Source organism: Centruroides vittatus, unplaced genomic scaffold (genome assembly GCF_030686945.1).
Source record: "Centruroides vittatus isolate TY-2023 unplaced genomic scaffold, ASM3068694v2 contig_1057, whole genome shotgun sequence".
NCBI classification, from domain to species: domain Eukaryota; kingdom Metazoa; phylum Arthropoda; class Arachnida; order Scorpiones; family Buthidae; genus Centruroides; species Centruroides vittatus.
The window spans coordinates 389444-409706 of NW_027120684.1; the positions used below are offsets into that span (position 1 = coordinate 389444).

Below are 20263 nucleotides of genomic sequence, written 5' to 3' on the forward strand. Positions count from 1 at the left end.
ATTTTTTTCTTAATCTGCATAAGAATTATACTATGAAGTTATGTAGTTAGGGAACAATTTTTCTTCTTTATTTTCTTATTTTTTTCACAAGTTTTGTTTACGAATGATATATATCGTGTTAAATATGCTCTATAGATTATATATTTTGAAAAATATATTTTGAGAAGTTATATTATTCTATAGAAAATAAATATTTGAAATATATTAAAATTTATATGTTTAATAAAATGCATACAGTATTTATAACTAATAACTTATATTTTTGTTTGATATTAATGCATTATTCTTGCTTGGATGTATTTATATGAAAATTGATTAGTATTTAGAGTCAGTATTACATGTGATAAAGTTGATATTAGACCAAATATGAAATTTGTTTAGTTAAACAAAAGCCAAAGCTGTTTATTTATTTACCTTGTTAATTCTAATCTGTGATAATTGTTGTTATACCAGAAAATGTTTTTAACATTAACTAATTTAGATCACAATATTCTTTATTGTTATATATCTGTAATTAGGTAATAATAAAATTGTTAACTTGAAAATTTAATAAAGCATTGTATAACATTTGAAAAAATTATATCGATAATTAGTTTTTTATTATTTAACAGAATAAATACAAGAATAATATAAAACATGAAAATTTTAGAAGCTGCTAATCAATAGAAAAGTTAATTTTTATAAATTTACATAAATTTTTCAAGCATATTTTTTTCTAAAGAAAGTTTTTACCTTAATATTTCTAATGAAAATGCTTAAATATATTAATTTTAATGACATATACTTCACGTTTTGGTCTAATTTGATTGTTTTAAATGTTATAAATTTATGAATCTGATGTAAATTATCAGTTTCTATATAGAGATTTATAAATCTGTTTTTATGTTACAAATTTAATGATTTCTTTTATTGCATGTCATGTGCAACAATGTTATATATACCTATGTATTTGTCAAATTTAAATGTTATGATTTAAAAACAAATTTGTGATCGTGGGACGGAAATTGACAAATATACAACATATAAAATTATCTACACGAAATAAACTACCAGAAACTTATTTTACATGTTTTAACAATGCTATAAAATCTTTCGGCAATTCGGTAATTTTTCATTTCTTTATAAAATTCTTGTTAATTCCATTTATTTTATAAAAATAAGATGATTTTCATTTTCTTTCTTTGCAAAAGTTAATTTTTCCCAAAATGTTCTTATCATATTTAAATATATTTCTTGTTGAATGATATTTTAGCACAATCATTATGTTTATATTCTAAAAATAGTTATAATAGTGGAGCAGACAAATTATATCTGTTCGGATAATGGAGATTTCACATATTTTAAACTCTTCCGTTTAAAATAAGCTGCAAGTCTTGGAATCTTCAACATTTTCAATAGAATAATCATTCTTTGGAAATAATTGTTCAACAATTATCGTATGAAAAATACTGTACTGATTGGAGAAATTTCATGCGTTACTTCATGTCTTTAACAATACATTATTTTTTGTCCTATTGTTTGCGGATAAAGAGTGTTCGTCGGAGACACCGCTCGCCACTGTAGTACCGGAACTTTTACAATTCTCTTCGTCACTTCCGTCACCACAATCATCTACACCATCACAATAATTCACCGTGTTAATGCACCGTCCGTTGTCGCACTGGTGTTGTCTGGCGGTGCAACTGGCATCGCACCCTTCTGGCTCATCACTTTTATCGACACAATCAACGAAGCGATCACAGAAGTACTTATTTGGTATACACTGGCCATCATTACACGTATATTGACCATCAGGACAAGCTGAAATAAAAATGAGTGTATAAGTAAGTATTTTAATTCATATTTACATGTTTAGGTACAATTTTATGTTTACATTCAATGTATTGGCTTAAATAATACTCTAATAATATTGATATCCTCAGTTATACTACATCAACTATTAATATTTTTTCGAATAATTAAAATTAATTCTAGTTGATGTTATTAGTCATGATTATTTTCAATTAAATAATAAATTTTTTTTCTAAATTGTATTAGTAGTTAATGTAAATAATGATATTACATTTTAATAATAAAAATATGATGAATAATAGAAAATATATTGAAAATTATTCATGAAAGCACAAAAATACATTTTATAAAATTAGATTTGAAGCAACATAAAGAACCAATTTTAAGATCATTTATCATAACTGAATAAAATATTTAGCAAAGATTTTTCACAGATAAGAATATTTAGTTATGTTCTTGAAATTTTTATTTAAATCTGTATAATAAATTAAAAAGTACATTATCGATAGAATGATGTTCTCAAAATATGTGGCCTTTTCACATCAAATCATCTCAGATATCTGGTATACAAGTTTAATATTTGCTTTGGATGCTATATTGAAGTAAAATGCCATGCCTTTATAAATTTACCCACAAAAATAGTTTCTACAGAATTCCAAGAAAGTGTGTGCAATCTGTGCACACTTCTAAACTTTTACTTTCAAAAAGAAATTTTTGCTAGGGAAAAGTACTTCATTAAAGCTTTCAACTTAACTAGAAATTATTTATTACTTGAGACATGCATAAAGAAACAAAATACAGTATAGACTTTAATAAGGAATGCATTAAAAATACTAACATTTAAATATGTTATAATGATAACTTAATTAGAAATGATATCGATCACGAAACAAAACCAAGAAATCTCTCTGGATTAAAATGTAACAGAAGTTTTATAACTTACACACAGTACAGTTGATTTCATCACTGCCATCCCAACAATCAATATAACCATTGCAACGCATGGACACAGGAAGGCAAGAGGTCTTGTTACCACAATGGAATTGATCTGCTCCACATTCTACAAGAATAACGCATAATTAATATTTTAAAATTTCAGTAATTTATTTGAAATAATATACTGACCGCAATCGTATTCATCTGTCATGTCGTAACAATTGAAATGTCCATCACATCTCCTCTTGCTGGGAACACACAAGCCATTGGCACACTTCCATTCACCTTCTAAACATTCTGAAAATTTTGATAATTTCTCGTGTAATTATGAATTTAAATCGTACATTTAAATAAAACATGCATTTTCATTTATTAAAGAAAAATTTTTTTAGAAACGTATCTTAAGATTTTCACCTTGAATGCCTGCCTTCAGGTGACTTCTTGTCGATTCAGTTCCTAATTTAGAGAATTTAGTCTCGTTGAAGTATTAAGCTCGGCAGAATTTTAGACATTTTTATTTAATTTTAATTCTATTCCTATTCATTTATCAGCGGTAGATTTCATTTATTACATATTTAAGGGCATTTTGGGGGGATAAAATTCTAACAGCTGGAAATAAATCTAAAATGTTTAAGTTCAAAAGAGTTACCTGAGTCGTCAATACATTGAAACACGGTTTTGTTTAGCTGACGACACAATTCGTGAATGCCCGAACACCAACCGCCACATCCACGTGGATCCGTAGGATCTTTGGTTTTAACACAATAAGCTTCGGATGCTCCAATGGCTAGAAGGCAAACTTCGCCATCGGGACACACGCTGCACGGTTGACCTTCCGAATTAATAAAATTATTTTAAATGGTGATGACATTTATTCATTATAATCGAGCGTACGTAATCTTAAAACTCACGAATTTGTAGCAATGGCTTTGTTGTCGGTTGGCTTTGTCGTTCGGTCGTTGTCGTCGTTGTAATGACTGTGGTCGAATCGGCAATTTCGCAGAAACATTCTTTAATTTCTAATTTTCGACTTTTGCCGGATTCTTGGCAAGGAATGTTATTCATTAAACGAGTCCCTCTACCATTCATAGTTCTACATTCACGAGACCTACTCTGAACATTCTTTGGATCACATCTTCCTTGTAAATCCATACAAGACGACCATTCACTCCATTGGGACCACGCAGCTATAAATATATTATACAGGTAACTACTTTGACGACGTATAAACGGGGGTGGGCGAATTCCGCATCACTTACCATCCGAAATAGGAGTTGGCGGAGTTACAGTTGGAATTACACCTCTTATTCCTACGAAGAAAGGTAGCTTTTTTCTAAAAAACAATTATAAATTTTCTCATATTTCGAATTTATAACTTACCAACAAATTGTATAGTTTGTATATCTACATTTAAAGTTCCGGCAGGAAGCGTGCCATGGCCCATTTCCAAATTTCGTACAAAAATTAAACCTATTTTCTGAGCAATATTATCGATGGGTCTATTCAGAAATATATGGCAATCGACGACGACGCTTCCTTCGCTGAAAACAATGGGTCTTATCAGTTTATTATAGTAAATAAATAAATATATCGATTTACAAAAATTCCATTACCTAAATCTTACGATTTCGCTAGTATTGTAATCTCTGACTAAAGGACTTTGCAGGAACATGTCATCCAACTAAAATAATACAAATTATATATGATTATATTTTTTTTTTTTTTTTTTAAATCTGCAGCTGTGATTCATAGAAAACACGCAAGCCAAAATGCGGATGTAAAATTGTTGCACAATTACAAATTTTAAAAAAAAGTATTTGCTGTCTTATTGAATATTCTTTATTGTTATTCGGCTTTGAATATTTTCGCGTGTTCCGGTCGACTTAGCTGTTAGAAAAGATTGAGTGATACTCCGCATAATGTCATTTTCTTTTATCCCTCTTCACAAAAGAAATAAAAAAGTTTGATGTGTTTAGTCGCATACACCGTGTTATTTTTTTGTCAAGTGCTTTCGCATAAATATTTCCGACAGGAAATGATTTATAAAAGAAAAAAAAATTTACGAAGAATTATCCTGTTTGTCAACATTCCTATCGATCGGAATATATAGATATACGTATATATAACGAACAGTTGTTTTTTAAGATTTGCCAGTTTACTATTTATAGAAACTGTAAAATACGAATTTACCGTAAATGTTTCCCACATTTAATAAGAGACAGGTTCCTCTACCGTGGTCGTTATCCATTCTTCAAAAATTAAATACAGTATTCTTCTACGTCTGCCTATTAAATCGCTATTAATAATGCATTGATTATTTTAATAAGGTGTAATATATATATAAAAAAACACTGGCAAACCTAGTTGGAGTTCGGTTTAATATTAAAGACTCTACAAAAAAATTTCACACTCGAAGAAATTCGAAAAAATATAACCGTAAAAAAGAAATGGAAAGAATTTAAGTTGGAAAAACCACGAAAGCAGAATTTCAATCGGGAATTTTACAATAGCTTCAAAATAAAAATGTGAATAGGGATCAACGAAATGCTTGCAAAACACTCGTAAACTGTTAATGGCTAGCAACACACAAAAGAAGAATATACTTAAAGTATTACGCGATAGAATCGCAGTCTACCCGAAAAAGAAAAAATATATCGAGATAAAACGTTAAGAAATTCCAATTTTAATAAATAAATTTTAGAAATTCTTAAGCGAAACGGATATATTTAAATTTAGGTAGGGGTCAAAGAAGAAATACACATCGGAAAATGCATTTTTCTTGGATTGATAAAAAATGACGGAAATTTTAATTGGAAAAATTTCATATATCAAGAATCAATTTGGCCATTTTCAATGGAGTAATTCAATTTGGACCGGTCTTTATCAGAAGCATTTCTTTTAGAAAACAACTTTCAAGTTAATGTATTGCATTAAGAAATGTTCTGCTCTAACCACCCGACCGAATATACCACTAGTTTAATCCTCGTTTCTACTTTTTTAGGATATATCCGAATTAAGAAAAATATATATTATCTCTTTATAAAATAATTTCTTTATTCTTACTTAGCATGAAGTTCGAAATGTAATAAAAATAAAACAAAACTTTTTTTATTCGATTTCGAGAATAAGCATCACGTTGGTAACTAATGCACTTAAATTTAGTAATAAAACAAAATTCGATATCCTTTTAGAATAACGAACGATGCGATGGGAATAAACTGATTTACAGGTAAAAAGCAATGGCGTAGACGTAAGTTAATATCAGAAAAAAAAGAAAAAAAACAACTTTAAAAATTGTCGTTACTACAAAAACATTCTAAAAATAAAATATAACTCTTTTGATTTATTTAAATTCGTACGATTCGCGTCGACTTCTCTTTCTTAGTATGCTAAAATACGTGTGTACCTCAAGTACAGTTCGAGGCTTGGATTTAATAAATGCAAAGCTACCAATTGCGGAATATGCACACAAAGGCAAAAACGTGGGTGAAATTCCAAATGACAAATGTGCTTTTGTTCCTCGTATCTTTTTGCCTTGTCTACGCAGAAATAAAGATATGGTTTTTATTACGTATCGATTCTACTTCTTGTTGATTTCGTCTTCATTTTGGTCTACATTTTTTTTTTTTCTTCATCAATTCTGTCCCCACCCTATTGTATCTACTTTTGTATTGTGTTCTCTTCTATCTTTGGTGTTGATTGTCTTCTTTTTTATCTCGACGTTTGTGTTGCTTTCGTCTTCGTGTCGATCTTTATTTTATATCGATTGTTTTCTTTCGTGTTTGACTTTGTTTTTGTTTTAGTATTTTTTAAATATCTCTACTTTTGGAATTTACACATCTCTATTACTCTTCGTTTGTCCGTACGTTTTAACAAGTTACAAAAGAAATTTCCGTCGAGTCGGGTCGAAACTGTGACGTGTAACGACCGACACCACTTTGTTAATTATCGTGACTAAATCGTGATATTTTAAGATTGTATACCACATTCCCGCACGTTACAGAGGATTTACTTCTGATGATTTCGTCTTATCTTTTGAATTTTCAGAACAGAAAGGAAGGAACTGAGAGGAAGAAGTTTCGGACAATCCCGATACCGGTTTTCCTACAATAACCTCTCCTACATAGTTTTCATAAATAAATATTTACGGCAAATTATCTGTGCAAATAAGACTCGAACCTCCATTACTGGTTATAAAATTTTATGTCGGCAATAAAAATAGAATTCGTAAAAATGCGCGAATTACTTTTCCTTCTCTCCCTTATTTATTCTAGAAAAGAAAAACACTAACGTATTGTTTTCTTTAAAACAAAGTATAAGTTATGATTGATTAAAAAGCATTTCTGTAATGGGGTTTTTAAAAGTTTACGGTTGAAGCAATTCATTAATATCATTTAAATTGTATTTTTAAGAACGGAATCGATTTTTTTTAGAGTTTATGGCAGCAAATTAATTCTTTATAAATGTATCTTCATGCATAACAATACATCAAAGTTGATTATAATATCTGATTATAATAATGCAAATATATACAGTTTTATGGACAGATGTATTTACATTTGTATTATAATTATAATAACAGTTTTACGAACAGGGCGAGTGTATAATCGAAGGAGAGATGCCATTAATGAATAGAATTTGATGGGATCTATAACTAGATTTTTTTTTTTTTTTTCGCCGAGATCTCTAGCCCATTCCAGTCACAGGGGTGTTATTTGTATCCCGGTTAGTGAACTGTGGTAAGGGACCCAAGTTTCGATTGACAGATCAGTAAAGTAAATGTCACCAAACAGGTTCTGTATTGATACGGACGATCGAATTGCTATCTGCTCTACCATACGTTAAAAACGGAGACTGGTTTGAGCTCTTTTATTTATCTAGACGAATATTTAATAAATGATAAGCATCGGTACAATGTATTTTCAATGTTAAACTTTACCGAGATTAATTTTAGCGACTTTTAAGTCGAGTTTAATATGACGTCCAAGAAGCCATTATAAAAAAAAAGCAGCGTGATAACCCTCTGAAAAATTATCTATATTACAATCTTACTGCATTATATTATCTATTAAAACTTAATTTATCTCCCGTTCTGTTCTTGCATTCCTAAGATTTCGCGTTAAGCCAAACTGCCCATCATTTCATTTCAAAAGAGGCGCGATCGTACACATAAATACAATCGAAGAATAAAATATCCATTTATCTACGAACGAGTGAATGTCAACTTGCTGGCGATTGATTCGCGTGACAGACATCTTCGCGTGAAGCTACGTAATTCTGTCACGAAATCATATACTTTAGGCGTTTGTTCACATGATCCAATATTAAGCCATATCGAGATAACAAAACTTCAATAAGCACGTTACTTTCTTTTTTTTCCACCCCTTCCACGTGAAATTCAACAGGTGATTTAATTTCTTGTAACACCGGAAAGTATCGCCTTTTTGTACTTAACGACGGCTATAAAAAAATACCCAAGGGTGTTGTTTAACGAGTCTCGAAACCTGTCGTGTAATAATGCGAATTTAATATATTTTATTTAGGTCTGCCAAGGCTTTTATTTATTTTTTCGTGTAACAGAGCATGAAACAACGATTTTACATATTGAATTCGTCATGGAAATACTCATTGATTTCCATTTTCTTTCACCACCTGGCAACGTCACAGGAAATCGAGAGGGGGATATTTAGGACAGATGGCAACGCGATGCCACCTGGCAAGCGGATGTTATCGATAATTTACCGGAAAGGTTTCGAGAAAGTTTTCTATAAACACATTGGCAGTCGATTGGTTAAAAATCCTTACCGATCTAAAAAAAGAAAAAAACTTTTTTTTTTGGTCAGACACACAGTACAACTCACCGACTGTAAAATTTCTGCCACTAAACGTATGTATTGTGGACTCGTGGGATTGGCTAAATCCGGCGTGTACACCCTGTTCGTTATTCGGAACTTTCCCGCAACGGCCCAGTTTTCTGAAAATAAAGAATTATAAACTTTTACTTATTAAAATAATTAAATATATAAATCATTTATTTAAATAAACCCGCCGATACGACCTATATTTATATAATGGGGGCGATTATACGGTTTAGAGACGTTACAGATGGTTGGCGCGATGTGATACAACAGTTACTCAATTATTAATACAAAGTAGAACACACGAACTTATATTCATTATAATAACTGGTGTATGTGATATTGTTCTTATTGAAAGCCTGCCTTTGTAACCTTCTCGGTACAATTGCGAAGATACGTATATATGGATGTAAAGAAAGTGATTAGAAAACAGATGACAATTCATATTTTACAGTGTGCAAGGTGTTTTTATGCTTATTGTCTACCGTCTTCAGACACAAATAAAACCAGAATCGCCTATCGCAAAACTAAACAAACGAGCTGACGGTGTCTTATCTCTCGGCAAGGCTGGTCACGAATCCACCCAACTAATGTATGTAAGGACACGGACCCGGGTTCTCACTCTGGCTCGATGGGTCAACTACCTTTGAACTGGCTTCTCACGTGTCACGACATTGTTCCGTTTTGGCAGACTAATAGTTGGTAGATAAAGTGTTGTCGTCTGATACGAATGCGGGTAGAAAACTTTTATCTGCCTTTCGAATTTGCGGAGGCAACATTCTTCTTTTTATCTCTACTTTTCGACTATTGTTCTAACTGTAATGACGCCAATGGCAGAGGGGCGGCGTTTTAGAGGATGTGCGTGGCTAATTTTCGGTGATTGTGTTGTTAAGAGCTCCTCTAAGCGTCATTTTTACCAGTTTCGGACAATCGGTCGGCATTCTTTTATTGTTTGCGAGAGCTTTAAAAATTAAACACCCTCTAAATGGAATGCTATATTTTCCTCGAAGGTATATATTATCTCGTTATATATATAAGCACAAATAACAGAAAAATGTTCGTATTTACAACAAAAGGATTTTCCCAACACAATTAAATTAAGCGTAATAATGTTCAATATCACCGCGTAAAAGACTGCAGATTTTTTTAAATTTAGAAATCGTCCGGGTGAAGAATAGAAAATTAGACATTTTCTGATTTAATTTAGCAGGTTTAATAGAGGATTTCGAGTAAAAAGGATATTGCTAAATCCCATTTAGAGTTTAGATAATTCCCGGTTTGCTGCACGGATTAAGAGACATTGATCGAAAAGAATCTTTGTAAACGTAGCACCTAGAAATAACGGATTGTATCAGCGGAAGCCATTGTAAACAAATTCAATTTAATTAGAAATATAAAACCCAAACAGGAGTTTGTAATTAATGAGAAATCGTATCTCTCGGAGGAGACGAGGGTTTCGTGTTGTGTACGTATTCATCAATTCCTTATTTATTATTTTTTTAAAGCTATTTCTGGCACGGGCAGATGATTAATAAGCGACTATAATAAACCATAAGTCTACCATTTATCATTAATATCAATCGCGTAGCTGATAAAAAAGCGTACAAACTTTACGAGCAAGAACTAAATTCACTACGCATCGAATCGTAAGTGATGACCAATTAATATGATTGATTAATGAAAGAATTGCATGATATAATTAATATCTATAACCTGTCCGGCTTCCAGACTCGGGCAACCTACTTTATTATTGTTAATTGTAGCCGAATGTATCGTTACTTCATAGAAAATCGTTAAAACTTCTAATTAAAAATCCAGTAGTAGAGCTACTCTTACTGGTTGGCACACGTTTTTTTTTATATAACGCACACGCTAATTTGATTATACAATTTTTGTTAACGTTCTTTTTTCAAATTTTATTACTTTCTACCATTATTATCGTCAAATAATAACGAGTGACACAAACAGAACTGGAATATGATTTTTTTAAAACTCTGGTAAAGACTTCTTAATTGATTTATCATTAGATGGAAGCAATAAAAAGTCTTTCGAACAACGTAAGCTAAATTATCTGATAAAGAAACGTTTGGTATTCTTAAGGACAATAATTAAATGGTAAATGTAATAGAAATATAACTTTGTAGGGCGATAATTATAGAACATCTGCGTTAACCGAGCGGGTAAAAGTTCGAGTTTGACTACTCGACGTCGGTTTGATTAAGCGATTTAGCTTATTTACAAGAGCAATTCGAGTTCAAGCGAGCGGAACCCCTTACCTTCGATTTCTGTCGATCTCTCTTCTTGCGTGGGCCAACTCCATCCCATGTCTCTCACTGCGGGGATAAAATTCGTTACGCCATTTTCTTTTTTAACGGCGGGCAAACGTAGGGAATACTCACTGGATAAATAAATAGCCAGACCGACGGCCACCACCAAGACGATGAGGATGACGACGAAGATGACCATGAGAGCCAACGTCCGACGTTGACGAACTTTTTCGCTTTTTATGAAACTCAATTTCCATAATCTCAGCCACGGTTGTTTTTTTAGTTTGGCCGGTGTGGTCACCACCGTGGCCACGGCCGAATCTCGATCCGCACTCTGACATTCGCTGTCGAAGTAGGCGGGATTGTCGACCTGAAATCAAATAAAATTCCTATCATTGTCTCCGTTAACTTTAAAATAAAAATACTATTCATAAATAATAATTACGATCCTTCTTCGCTTATCCAATGAAAACAAAATTGCATACTATTAAGTTATTTGACGGGAATCTAGGACTATTAAGTTGGCTTTAAAATTCTTTTTCTGCATTGTCCGGGGGTAATTTCGTCGTAAAGTAGTTTAGAGAGAGAAAATTCCCCCTTCTTCTCTCCTTTGCTAAACGTCTTTTATAGTTAAAACTTCTCTCTATATTAACATTCGGCCGTTCCTTATACTTTATTATTATCGAAGCCTTCGTTAAAAGGTAAAAAACTCAAATCAACGCCTAATTCTACTTTCATTTTTGCACCCGTAAAAGGCCTTAAATAAATCTTTTGATAGTTCGATGGATAAATCTACAGCTTTATTTTTACTCGTTCCGTGTAAATCTGTAGACTTTTCTATCCTCTAAAGATAAATCCATTGTATTTCTTTCTTTCTTTCTGCCCTAAAGATAACTTTGGCTTACTTTATTACATTTTTTTAATCAATATTTTCGGTCAATTTGCCGCTTTTATTTATTTTCGGATAAATCTGCGCTGGTCGTTTTCATTAACACATTAAATAACTTTGTAAATTCTTAATGAATGAGAATGCCAATGTAAATTTTAAAAAACGGGCTTAAATTCTTTAACAATTTTATATCTGAATTTATTTTTATTTATCTATTTTTTTTCCATTCATTAATAATGAATGGTCTAAGGTTACGCAACTTAGTATGTCCGCCGGCAATCGTTTTAACGTGAGTTATAATGGGCTAGGCCTACATTTTTTAAATAAAAAACAGGTAAAAGTTAAATTACGTACGTTGCACTTAATAAACGAATAAGAATATCGTATTTACGTATTTTTATTTAACGATAATTATCGACATCCTTCATATATCTTTTATACAAATTCGCTATTGTGTTAATAGATTATTATATTCATGGACGTATTGTGAGCGGGATCCGGCTTCGAGACCTTTACTCGAATAATCTAAATATAAAGGGAATTCGCAGATTTCATTAAAATGAATTTCGGATTTGGATAAATTTTACGGCAGAAAAAAAAAAATGCTAATAATAAAAGAAATAATTGAAACTGGCAAAGGAGAATTTCTGGGTTGTTGAACTGGATGCGGATAACAACGTTTTTCTACGAACATCCCTCCGTTTTCCTTTGAATAGGTATTTGTAAATCGGTGTATTTCCTACCGAATGTAATTCTTTTCGGCAACAATACGACAATTTTTTAATTTAAAATGCTTGTAATATCTTAAGAACCACACAAATAAATCCGCATAAACTTTTTTTCTTTTCCTTCCCTTCTTATTAGCTAGATTGCAGCTTAATAACCAAAGAAGAGGACTTACTCGTGTAATTAACTGATGAAAGAATTTACTAAAATATTTTTTTATGGCTAGAAAAATGAAAGTAATCAATCAGGCCGGCGAACTTACTGTCATTCATAAAACTATCAAAACACATATTAATATAATTAAAGATCTAAGTGGCAAATTTCGAATGGGACTTAGATCCACCCATTTTGAGGCCCCGAATTCATTTGGAGCAGGATAGAACACCTGCCGGCCAATCTGCCCCTTACGGTGAGAAGACCTGTATGGATCACAAATAGTACTTCTTAGAGAAAAGAAAAGAAAAAAAAAAAAACCTAGTCGAAAGGTCAACTAAAATTCCAACACAATTATTACACACGGATACGTCTAGCTTTAAAACCACATTAACAACGTAAGAGGCTTAGTTATAAAGGTAAAGTTTTACGAGGATGCCAACAGGGCAGGTGTTCATATTTTTAGTACTTTACCTTTGGCCCGTCAGCGATTGATCTCTGAAGTTTCGAATTATTTGTCAATAATTACTACGACGATGCGTTGGAAATATTAAAGAACTCGTCGACGTTTCCGTGAAAGAGAAATTTCGTTATTGTTAATAATAATCATAGAGAAAAACCCAATAAAAGTTGGATACGCGATGAGTAATAAAAACAACAAAAGAGAAATTAAAAAAAAAAAAATTGCAGAAAGTCTTTCATTAAGATCGAGACTATAAAAAGGACAATAATAATGCAATAGAGTAACGATTTGCTTGGAAAAATTATGGGAAAACAAACAGGTGATATCAGACTTTAGCAATTTGTTGGACTTAACGACTGGTTCACATGCAAAATATGCATCTTGTTTGCTTATTATTGATTTTTCTCTTAAAAGCATTTCGCATTTTGTAAATTTATTTGCTAGTCAATTTTGTCGTCGATGTTACGGCACCGTTGCCAAAAATACAGAGGATCGTCGTCTTTTGCTAAATCTAATTTTTCCCCCTTCTTCCTTTTTATTATTCCATCGTAAAACTTTAACAAATATTCGGCAGCGACGTGGTAGAATGCTTACACAAAGAAAGTAAAGTGAATACGAAAGAAAACGTCTATTAAAATTTTTTTCAAACATTTCTTTTCCGGTTTCCATGACGTAAAACAAGATTATCGAGATGAGGAGGACGATTTGAGAGTTTTTTTTCGCCTTCCTTTTCTTCCTACACGGTTAAGATGGCGACGGTTGATCTTATCGACAAACATGTCTGATGTTCCATTAAATTATACAGACGTTCTACAGGGTTGAATGCAAACGGATAAAGATGAAGTGAGCCGAGAAAGGCCAAACGAAATTCATAATTCAGCCCGCAGCGACGCCATTTTGTTTAAACGGCTGATTATATCCGGATCGAAACAAAAGTAGGCCTACTGTTAATACCGTCGAACGAAAAATAAAGGTTTCGTCGCCCGGTATGGCTCTTAATTGTTTTTACTATCGCAGCGATCGGTCGAATGTTTCTTAATTGATATTATTTTGGTTGATTTATTATATTATTCCGGGAATAATCAATTTGGAAAAGGTCCAAGAATTCATTTTCGATCATTCTTGAATGATGCGAATTGTCAATTTTTGACAAGATGTGCCGGGACGTCGGTAGTGATTGATGATCTTCGGTACTTTTTCCCTCGTTTCTTATCGTTTAAATTCACCTCGATACAAAAAGTATTGTTTTGATGGATGGAGAAGATGGCGAAAATTAATGATTAGGTCTACTTCAAAATATTAAATAATATTTAATTAATTATTTCGATACGGGAGACGAAAGTTACCAACCTACCTCCCCCCTCCCCTCGTTAAATCCTTACTTTAATTAAAATAAACTTTGTATATATGTTTATCGAGAAATTTTTAATTAGGAATTAATTATTTTGCCAATTTAAATTAATTCCGTATTCAAATTTTACTAATTAATGTCGCGGAATCGATAAAAACGCGACACTAGAAAATTCAAAACAATAATAATCTCTTAGTACATTTCCATATGTTAATTTCCAGGAGTGCTGCTGGTGAGTCTGGGTGAAAAATTCCTCGAAATCCGAGTCATTTACCACCAATAAACGGGCAAAGTTTTAAAACCAGTGATATATAGAGTGTATACCGGAATGCACGAAGCTCGTGAAGGGGAAAAAGAAATTTGTTTTGCAATATTAATTGATGCAAAGAACGGTTTGCATGCCGTAGCTGCACGCAGACATTATATTTCACTCAAACCATTAACTTATGGATATGGAGACTAAAAGCGCGGTTCACGACCTTGGATACACAAATTAAATTTCCTGCGAAATCTAATCGAGTTAATGATAATTAATTCGCACTTAATTCAAAAGCCGGAGAACAAAAAAATCTTCGTATAAACAACGTTTTAATTAAAACACGCATCAATTAATATCGCCAACAAATTGGAAATATCTCTCTCCCTCATTAATGTTCTTATTTTTCATCCCGGCCGATTTCAAAAGCTCCTCTCTCCGGCTAAATGATTAAGAAAGCGTTATATTTTGATATTGTTAATTAATGGTATTAATGCGTGCAACCGATGGTTTACAGAAATGCATAAAAAGATTTTTTCTGACTTAATTAGGGAGAGATTCTTTCTAGAGTTGAAGGTCAATAAAGTCAAAGGACGTCCGGTCTGCTTCGATCGGATAATGAGCTATAATAACATGCAATTAAATAATACCAACCAGTTGAGATTCGTTATTAAAATCGGTCAGATTTATTCCATTGGTTTTAAATTCGCTATTACAATAACAAATAAAGTGTTTTCCTCTTAATGCCCAGATGGTTTGTACAAGCTCCCAAATGGCGACTCCGCCGACTGAATCGGTGTTAACTACTCTTTTTTTTTCCAGTCGGAAATGTTATATTAAAAAATAAATTATACGTATAAATCAAAGTCCGTATCCAGCTTCTACAAAGTCCGAGGAATTTACCCGTTTTCCGAGGGTTATCGTGTGAAAGAATGCACGTCTCACGCCTTCGCTTCGACGTTTTGCCAACTGTGACTAATGACGAATGAAGTTTTTACACCTGGACGCTTTATTATTAATTGTTCTTAAACTTTCAATTAAATGAAAAAAAGATTATTTGTATTATTTTATTTTCAATTTTCTTCGATTTACGAAACGTCGCCGTAATAATAGTTCAAATTTCGCATCCTTCTTTTTAAATTGCTTCTTTTCATTTTGTTTTATTTCGTTGCTCTGTAATTCGATTTCTATTGTTTCCCCCTCCCCTCGATTCTTCACATTCGATCGCTCATTCCCTTTTATTTTTAAATTTTTAACTTCTCCGCCTCTCACTTTTTTTCTAATTTTCCAACCAAAATTGATCTCGTTCTTACTTTATTCCTATCGAATTACACACAATTGTGTCGAATTTTTTGCCATTTCGACCGGCCGAATAGGTAGAAAAATGTAGTAATTTGTTTATATTTAATCGAATTCGTAAAGAATTCGGAAGTATGCAGCGGCAACTCGATATTCTTTGTATATACAGACACCCACGTATGCTTCGATATATATACAGCCGTCTCGTAAATATGACAGATGTTAGCCATCGACCTACTGACGGTGCAAATTGCATATTCTACCCTTGTGCCACCCATTCTAATGTTATGTTAGACCGGATGTGACGCCTAGTGACGTCGAGTCACCTGACACGTCCCTCGTTAAGTAGAAAATTGGCAATTTAACAGTACGGTAGACCAAGTGATTTTAAGTAGAAAGGGCGTTTTCATAAATATTCACGTCTCCTCGTTTCGCTGTGGTTAAACATTTTAATAATTAAAGAAAAAGTTCGAGTTATTCTGTAATAATATTTTAAGTAGTTTTATATATTTAAATTCTCAATTCGAGGAAATTAAAAGACATGCAACCGCGAGCTTGTAGTACATTATAAATCCATTTAAGGTATATTAGTTATACGGCAAACACTCGACATTAATGTTTTCGGAACATTTCCGATCGATTTTTCGGGAAAAAGTTTCGCTCGAATTAGCACTTAACCTTGATTGTCAGTCATCGAGTAGTCGTATCACGTTCGGTACTATATCGAACGGTAAAAAAAACAAAAAATGTGGAAAAAAATTCATATTTCGTCGTAAATACCGCGACTAAAACGTGAGTCATCATAATGGTCGAGGTCGAAGAGACCCACCTACGCCGAGAAGATACCAACACAGCTATTGTTCTCCGCTTCTCCCGTAGAACACTAGGAATTTTGTGAGGGGCGTCGTTTATAGAAAAATTCCCTCTTGCGTATAATGCGTGAAGTGACTTTCGGAGATAAAAAAAAAAGTATAAAATATAATCAAATTTCTACACATATTTTCCTCTCATTTTTTTTTTTTTTTGATTAAGTCTTTTCTTAAAGGAAAACCTTTACTGTTATTATTTTTGTTATTTTGAGTCACGTAACGTTGTTTTGTACAGTTGGTGTGTTGTTATCGTTCTATGAAAATAATCCCTTTTAAGAGGGGAAAGAATTAAACTCGGGGAACTTAAACGCTTTGTTAAACAGCAAGGTCGAGAGTTAAAAGTTTCCCCGAACCTCGCGTGTTTGCTGTACCAGAGGGATATTTTGTCTAACGAAAGATGTATAATTTTCACGGAGTTCTTAATCTGTTTTTTAGAAGAAATGATGGAAAGAACCTCTCCGAGAAGAAAAACATCTTAGGTCACGTTTTTGTAAAATTCTATACTCGGCGAAAATAAGCAAATAGTTAAAAGGAAGCTGTGTTTATTTTACTAGATTAGGTTCTCGGTATTTTTTTCTTATTTTATTTGTCCTTACTTGGGACACTTCCTGCTATTTTCCATCAGTATCTGTTCCTGTCCAGTTTACTCTCTAACAGGACGTTAAATAGTAGCGTGATAAGTAAAAAAGAAGAAATAATAGAGGGGAAAAAACTTTAAAACAATGTGTTTTCAGTCTTGTTTGAGAGGTCTTTCAACCGTACACGACTTCAAAAAAAAAAAAAAAAAAAAACAAAGTAAAGAAGTCGAAGAATTTTTGAAAGTTGTAAACGTAAATATATATATATATATACTTACTCCTATCTTATATACTTCGCTGGTGCGAGTTTCTCCGGGATAGGTGAATAGAGTCGGTATGGTCCAAATTTGATTACCCACTGGCTGATCATTACAGTTCCCCACTCTTGTCATAGCTAAAGCAATACCTGAAACTTTACCTGCACTCATGGGACATGATCGGTTCTTGTCACAGACATAACTAACAAAATCGTATTCCACACAACTCGACACACGGTTAAACCAGCAGCGTGCAGCACACCTACTGAGAAGCGGTCTGGACGTCTATCAATCCCTACATTTCAACCAATGGGAGAGTTTCTTACCTCTGTGCATTATCCAATAAGAGAATGATACGGTTAGTTAATAACACCGGCAAAAATGGACTCTGTACGTCGGTTAAATGTACCGATTCGTTCAAATAATACAATTTCTCTTCCCCTTTTTTTATTTTCCGATGAGTTTTTTTCTTTTCTATTTACCACGACAAAGTTTCGGTGACGTTACTGTAACATTCTTTCTATAGGTTTTTAACAGTCTTACATGACAGATGTTAGTTAGTGAGGATAACCAGTTTTGGAGGTTCGGAAACCATCTGTCGTTCTCAGATGGCCTAGTAGGCAAGGCCGGGACAAGACATCAAATCTCCACCTGCCGATTAATTACATCCACGTTGGCTCGTAGTTCCTTCTACTTTTTCGTGACGTATCATTAACCAATAGAAGGTTTCACTTATAATTAATCAAAAATACGAGTTATTTATTAATTTAGGAGTTGGTTTATTATATTTTTATCTTGCGATAAAGCATATTCGCAGTTTACTGGTTATAATACACAATAAAAATCGAGTGTTTAGAGTAACATTTCCATCAGAAAAATTCCGTAATAAGCTGTTTCGTTCCTTGTTTCCAACAAAATTACTAGTTTCTTTATGTTTATTTCTAAAACTTTCACGAAGATAACAGCTGAGGGTCAATTATATATTTAGGAGTTGGGAATAAGCAATATATACATACGAATAAATAAAGATGAAGTAAATTATTACTGGCCTAGATCCATCAATTCTCAGATCTTTGTGGACTTAGGTTTGGTTACTCGTCTAAAAACCTGTTGATTTAATTTATATTTATTATTATTATTTTTTTCTGTATGTTTTCTTTGAACTGAAATTATTTATACACTATATAACAGAAAGGAAATTCTGAATAATAGAGGAAGAATTTTATCTAAGATATAACCTTTTATCTCACTAGACTTATCAAGCATATAGAAGCATATTTGGGCATCAAGTTCACTAGACAGAAAAAAAATATAAAATATTAATAAATCGAATTAAAAGAATAATTAAAATTAAACAACGTTTTCTTTTTTATATATATTAATTTATATTCTTTAAAATATCAACCAAGAAAAATAGGCAGATTCGTGTCAACAATTAAATTATAATGTAGATCATCTAATACTTTATATTTATGTTCTTTTTATTATTATTATTATTAATTTCTCTAAATTGTTATAATATTTTATACATAATGACTTAAAGATTATGCTAAAGTTACAGTATTTTCTAATAATCGTTAATGTAAAATTTTTGTAGCTCAATTTTAGTTCGTAGCAAACGACCTGAAAGTACTCTTATGTAGATTATAAGGTGTGAATTCATAAAATTCTGAATTGCCGGAACTGTAAATGTAAATGAATGGTCCTATTCATTTATCAGGAGACCTTTCTAAATAAAAATCTTAGCGACAATTGAAACATAATAGCTAGTATTCAGCTCACTAACTAAGCATAGCGGATTAGAAATGATAGGAAGGTTTGACTCGAGTTTTATTTTTATTTATTTTACGCCTTTTTTAAAATTCGTAAATAATTGGCCCTATTCCAGGATGTGTTTCTAAGATTTTGAGTTGTAACAATGAAAGTATCATCATAATTTCCAAGGAAAGTAGGCAAGACAAAGAATTTCTTTAATAATTCCCTCACGTTTTCCGTCCTCCTCCCAAATCGGGCGCGTCCTAAATTCCAAATTGAGGAACAAAACAAAATGATGTCATCACGGGAACATTTTATTTTACCGCCGCAAACGTTACTTTACGGCCTTACTACTTTTGAATATTTGCACTGGCCGGTGGATCCTCTTTTTTTTTTTTGCACTTTCGCCTTTCGAGTGCCAAACGTCTTATACCCCAAGTGTTTTCTCCACGGAAAATGCCACCTGGCGAGCGATACTGGAAGCCAGGCCATTGACACACAGACGTAACAGAAGAATGGAAATGTGTTGTATCGAGAACAACTGACTTCCTGGCTCTTACTCGATTCGGCGGAAATAAATACAAAAACGGATTCAGTATGGAGATCTGCGTGACAGACAAATCCTGTTCGAATTTTATAACAAGGCGACAGACGTCGACTGTGTTAACTATACTTGTGTGCGAGGTTGAAGCCCTGCAACACAAACCGTCATTGTTTGCTTACGTGTTCGGTTCTTGTAGCGTGTGATCATGTTTGCGATGATATGTTTTTTTTTTTTAAAAAAAACAATAACCAGTGATGCACAATTACTGATC

At 32.6% G+C, this 20263-nt stretch overlaps 1 protein-coding gene across 2 annotated transcripts; it reads right to left on the reverse strand.

The window, feature by feature from the left end:
- Positions 1-442: 442 nt before the first annotated feature.
- LOC136972342 (uncharacterized) lies at positions 443-18224 on the reverse strand. 2 transcript variants are annotated; one of them, XM_067266901.1, is made up of 13 exons: positions 17715-18224; positions 10985-11222; positions 10862-10918; positions 8589-8701; positions 4341-4408; positions 4108-4268; positions 3987-4037; positions 3639-3914; positions 3377-3559; positions 3142-3183; positions 2917-3024; positions 2735-2851; positions 443-1800 (listed from the first exon to the last, which is right to left on the reverse strand). In XM_067266901.1, exons 1-13 carry the CDS (start codon positions 17862-17864, stop codon positions 1481-1483), a joined length of 1884 nt encoding a protein of 627 aa, XP_067123002.1. In that variant the 5' UTR covers positions 17865-18224; the 3' UTR covers positions 443-1480. The 2 variants fall into 2 exon arrangements, with proteins under 2 accessions (XP_067123002.1, XP_067123011.1); XM_067266910.1 differs by lacking the exon at positions 3142-3183.
- Positions 18225-20263: the final 2039 nt, after the last annotated feature.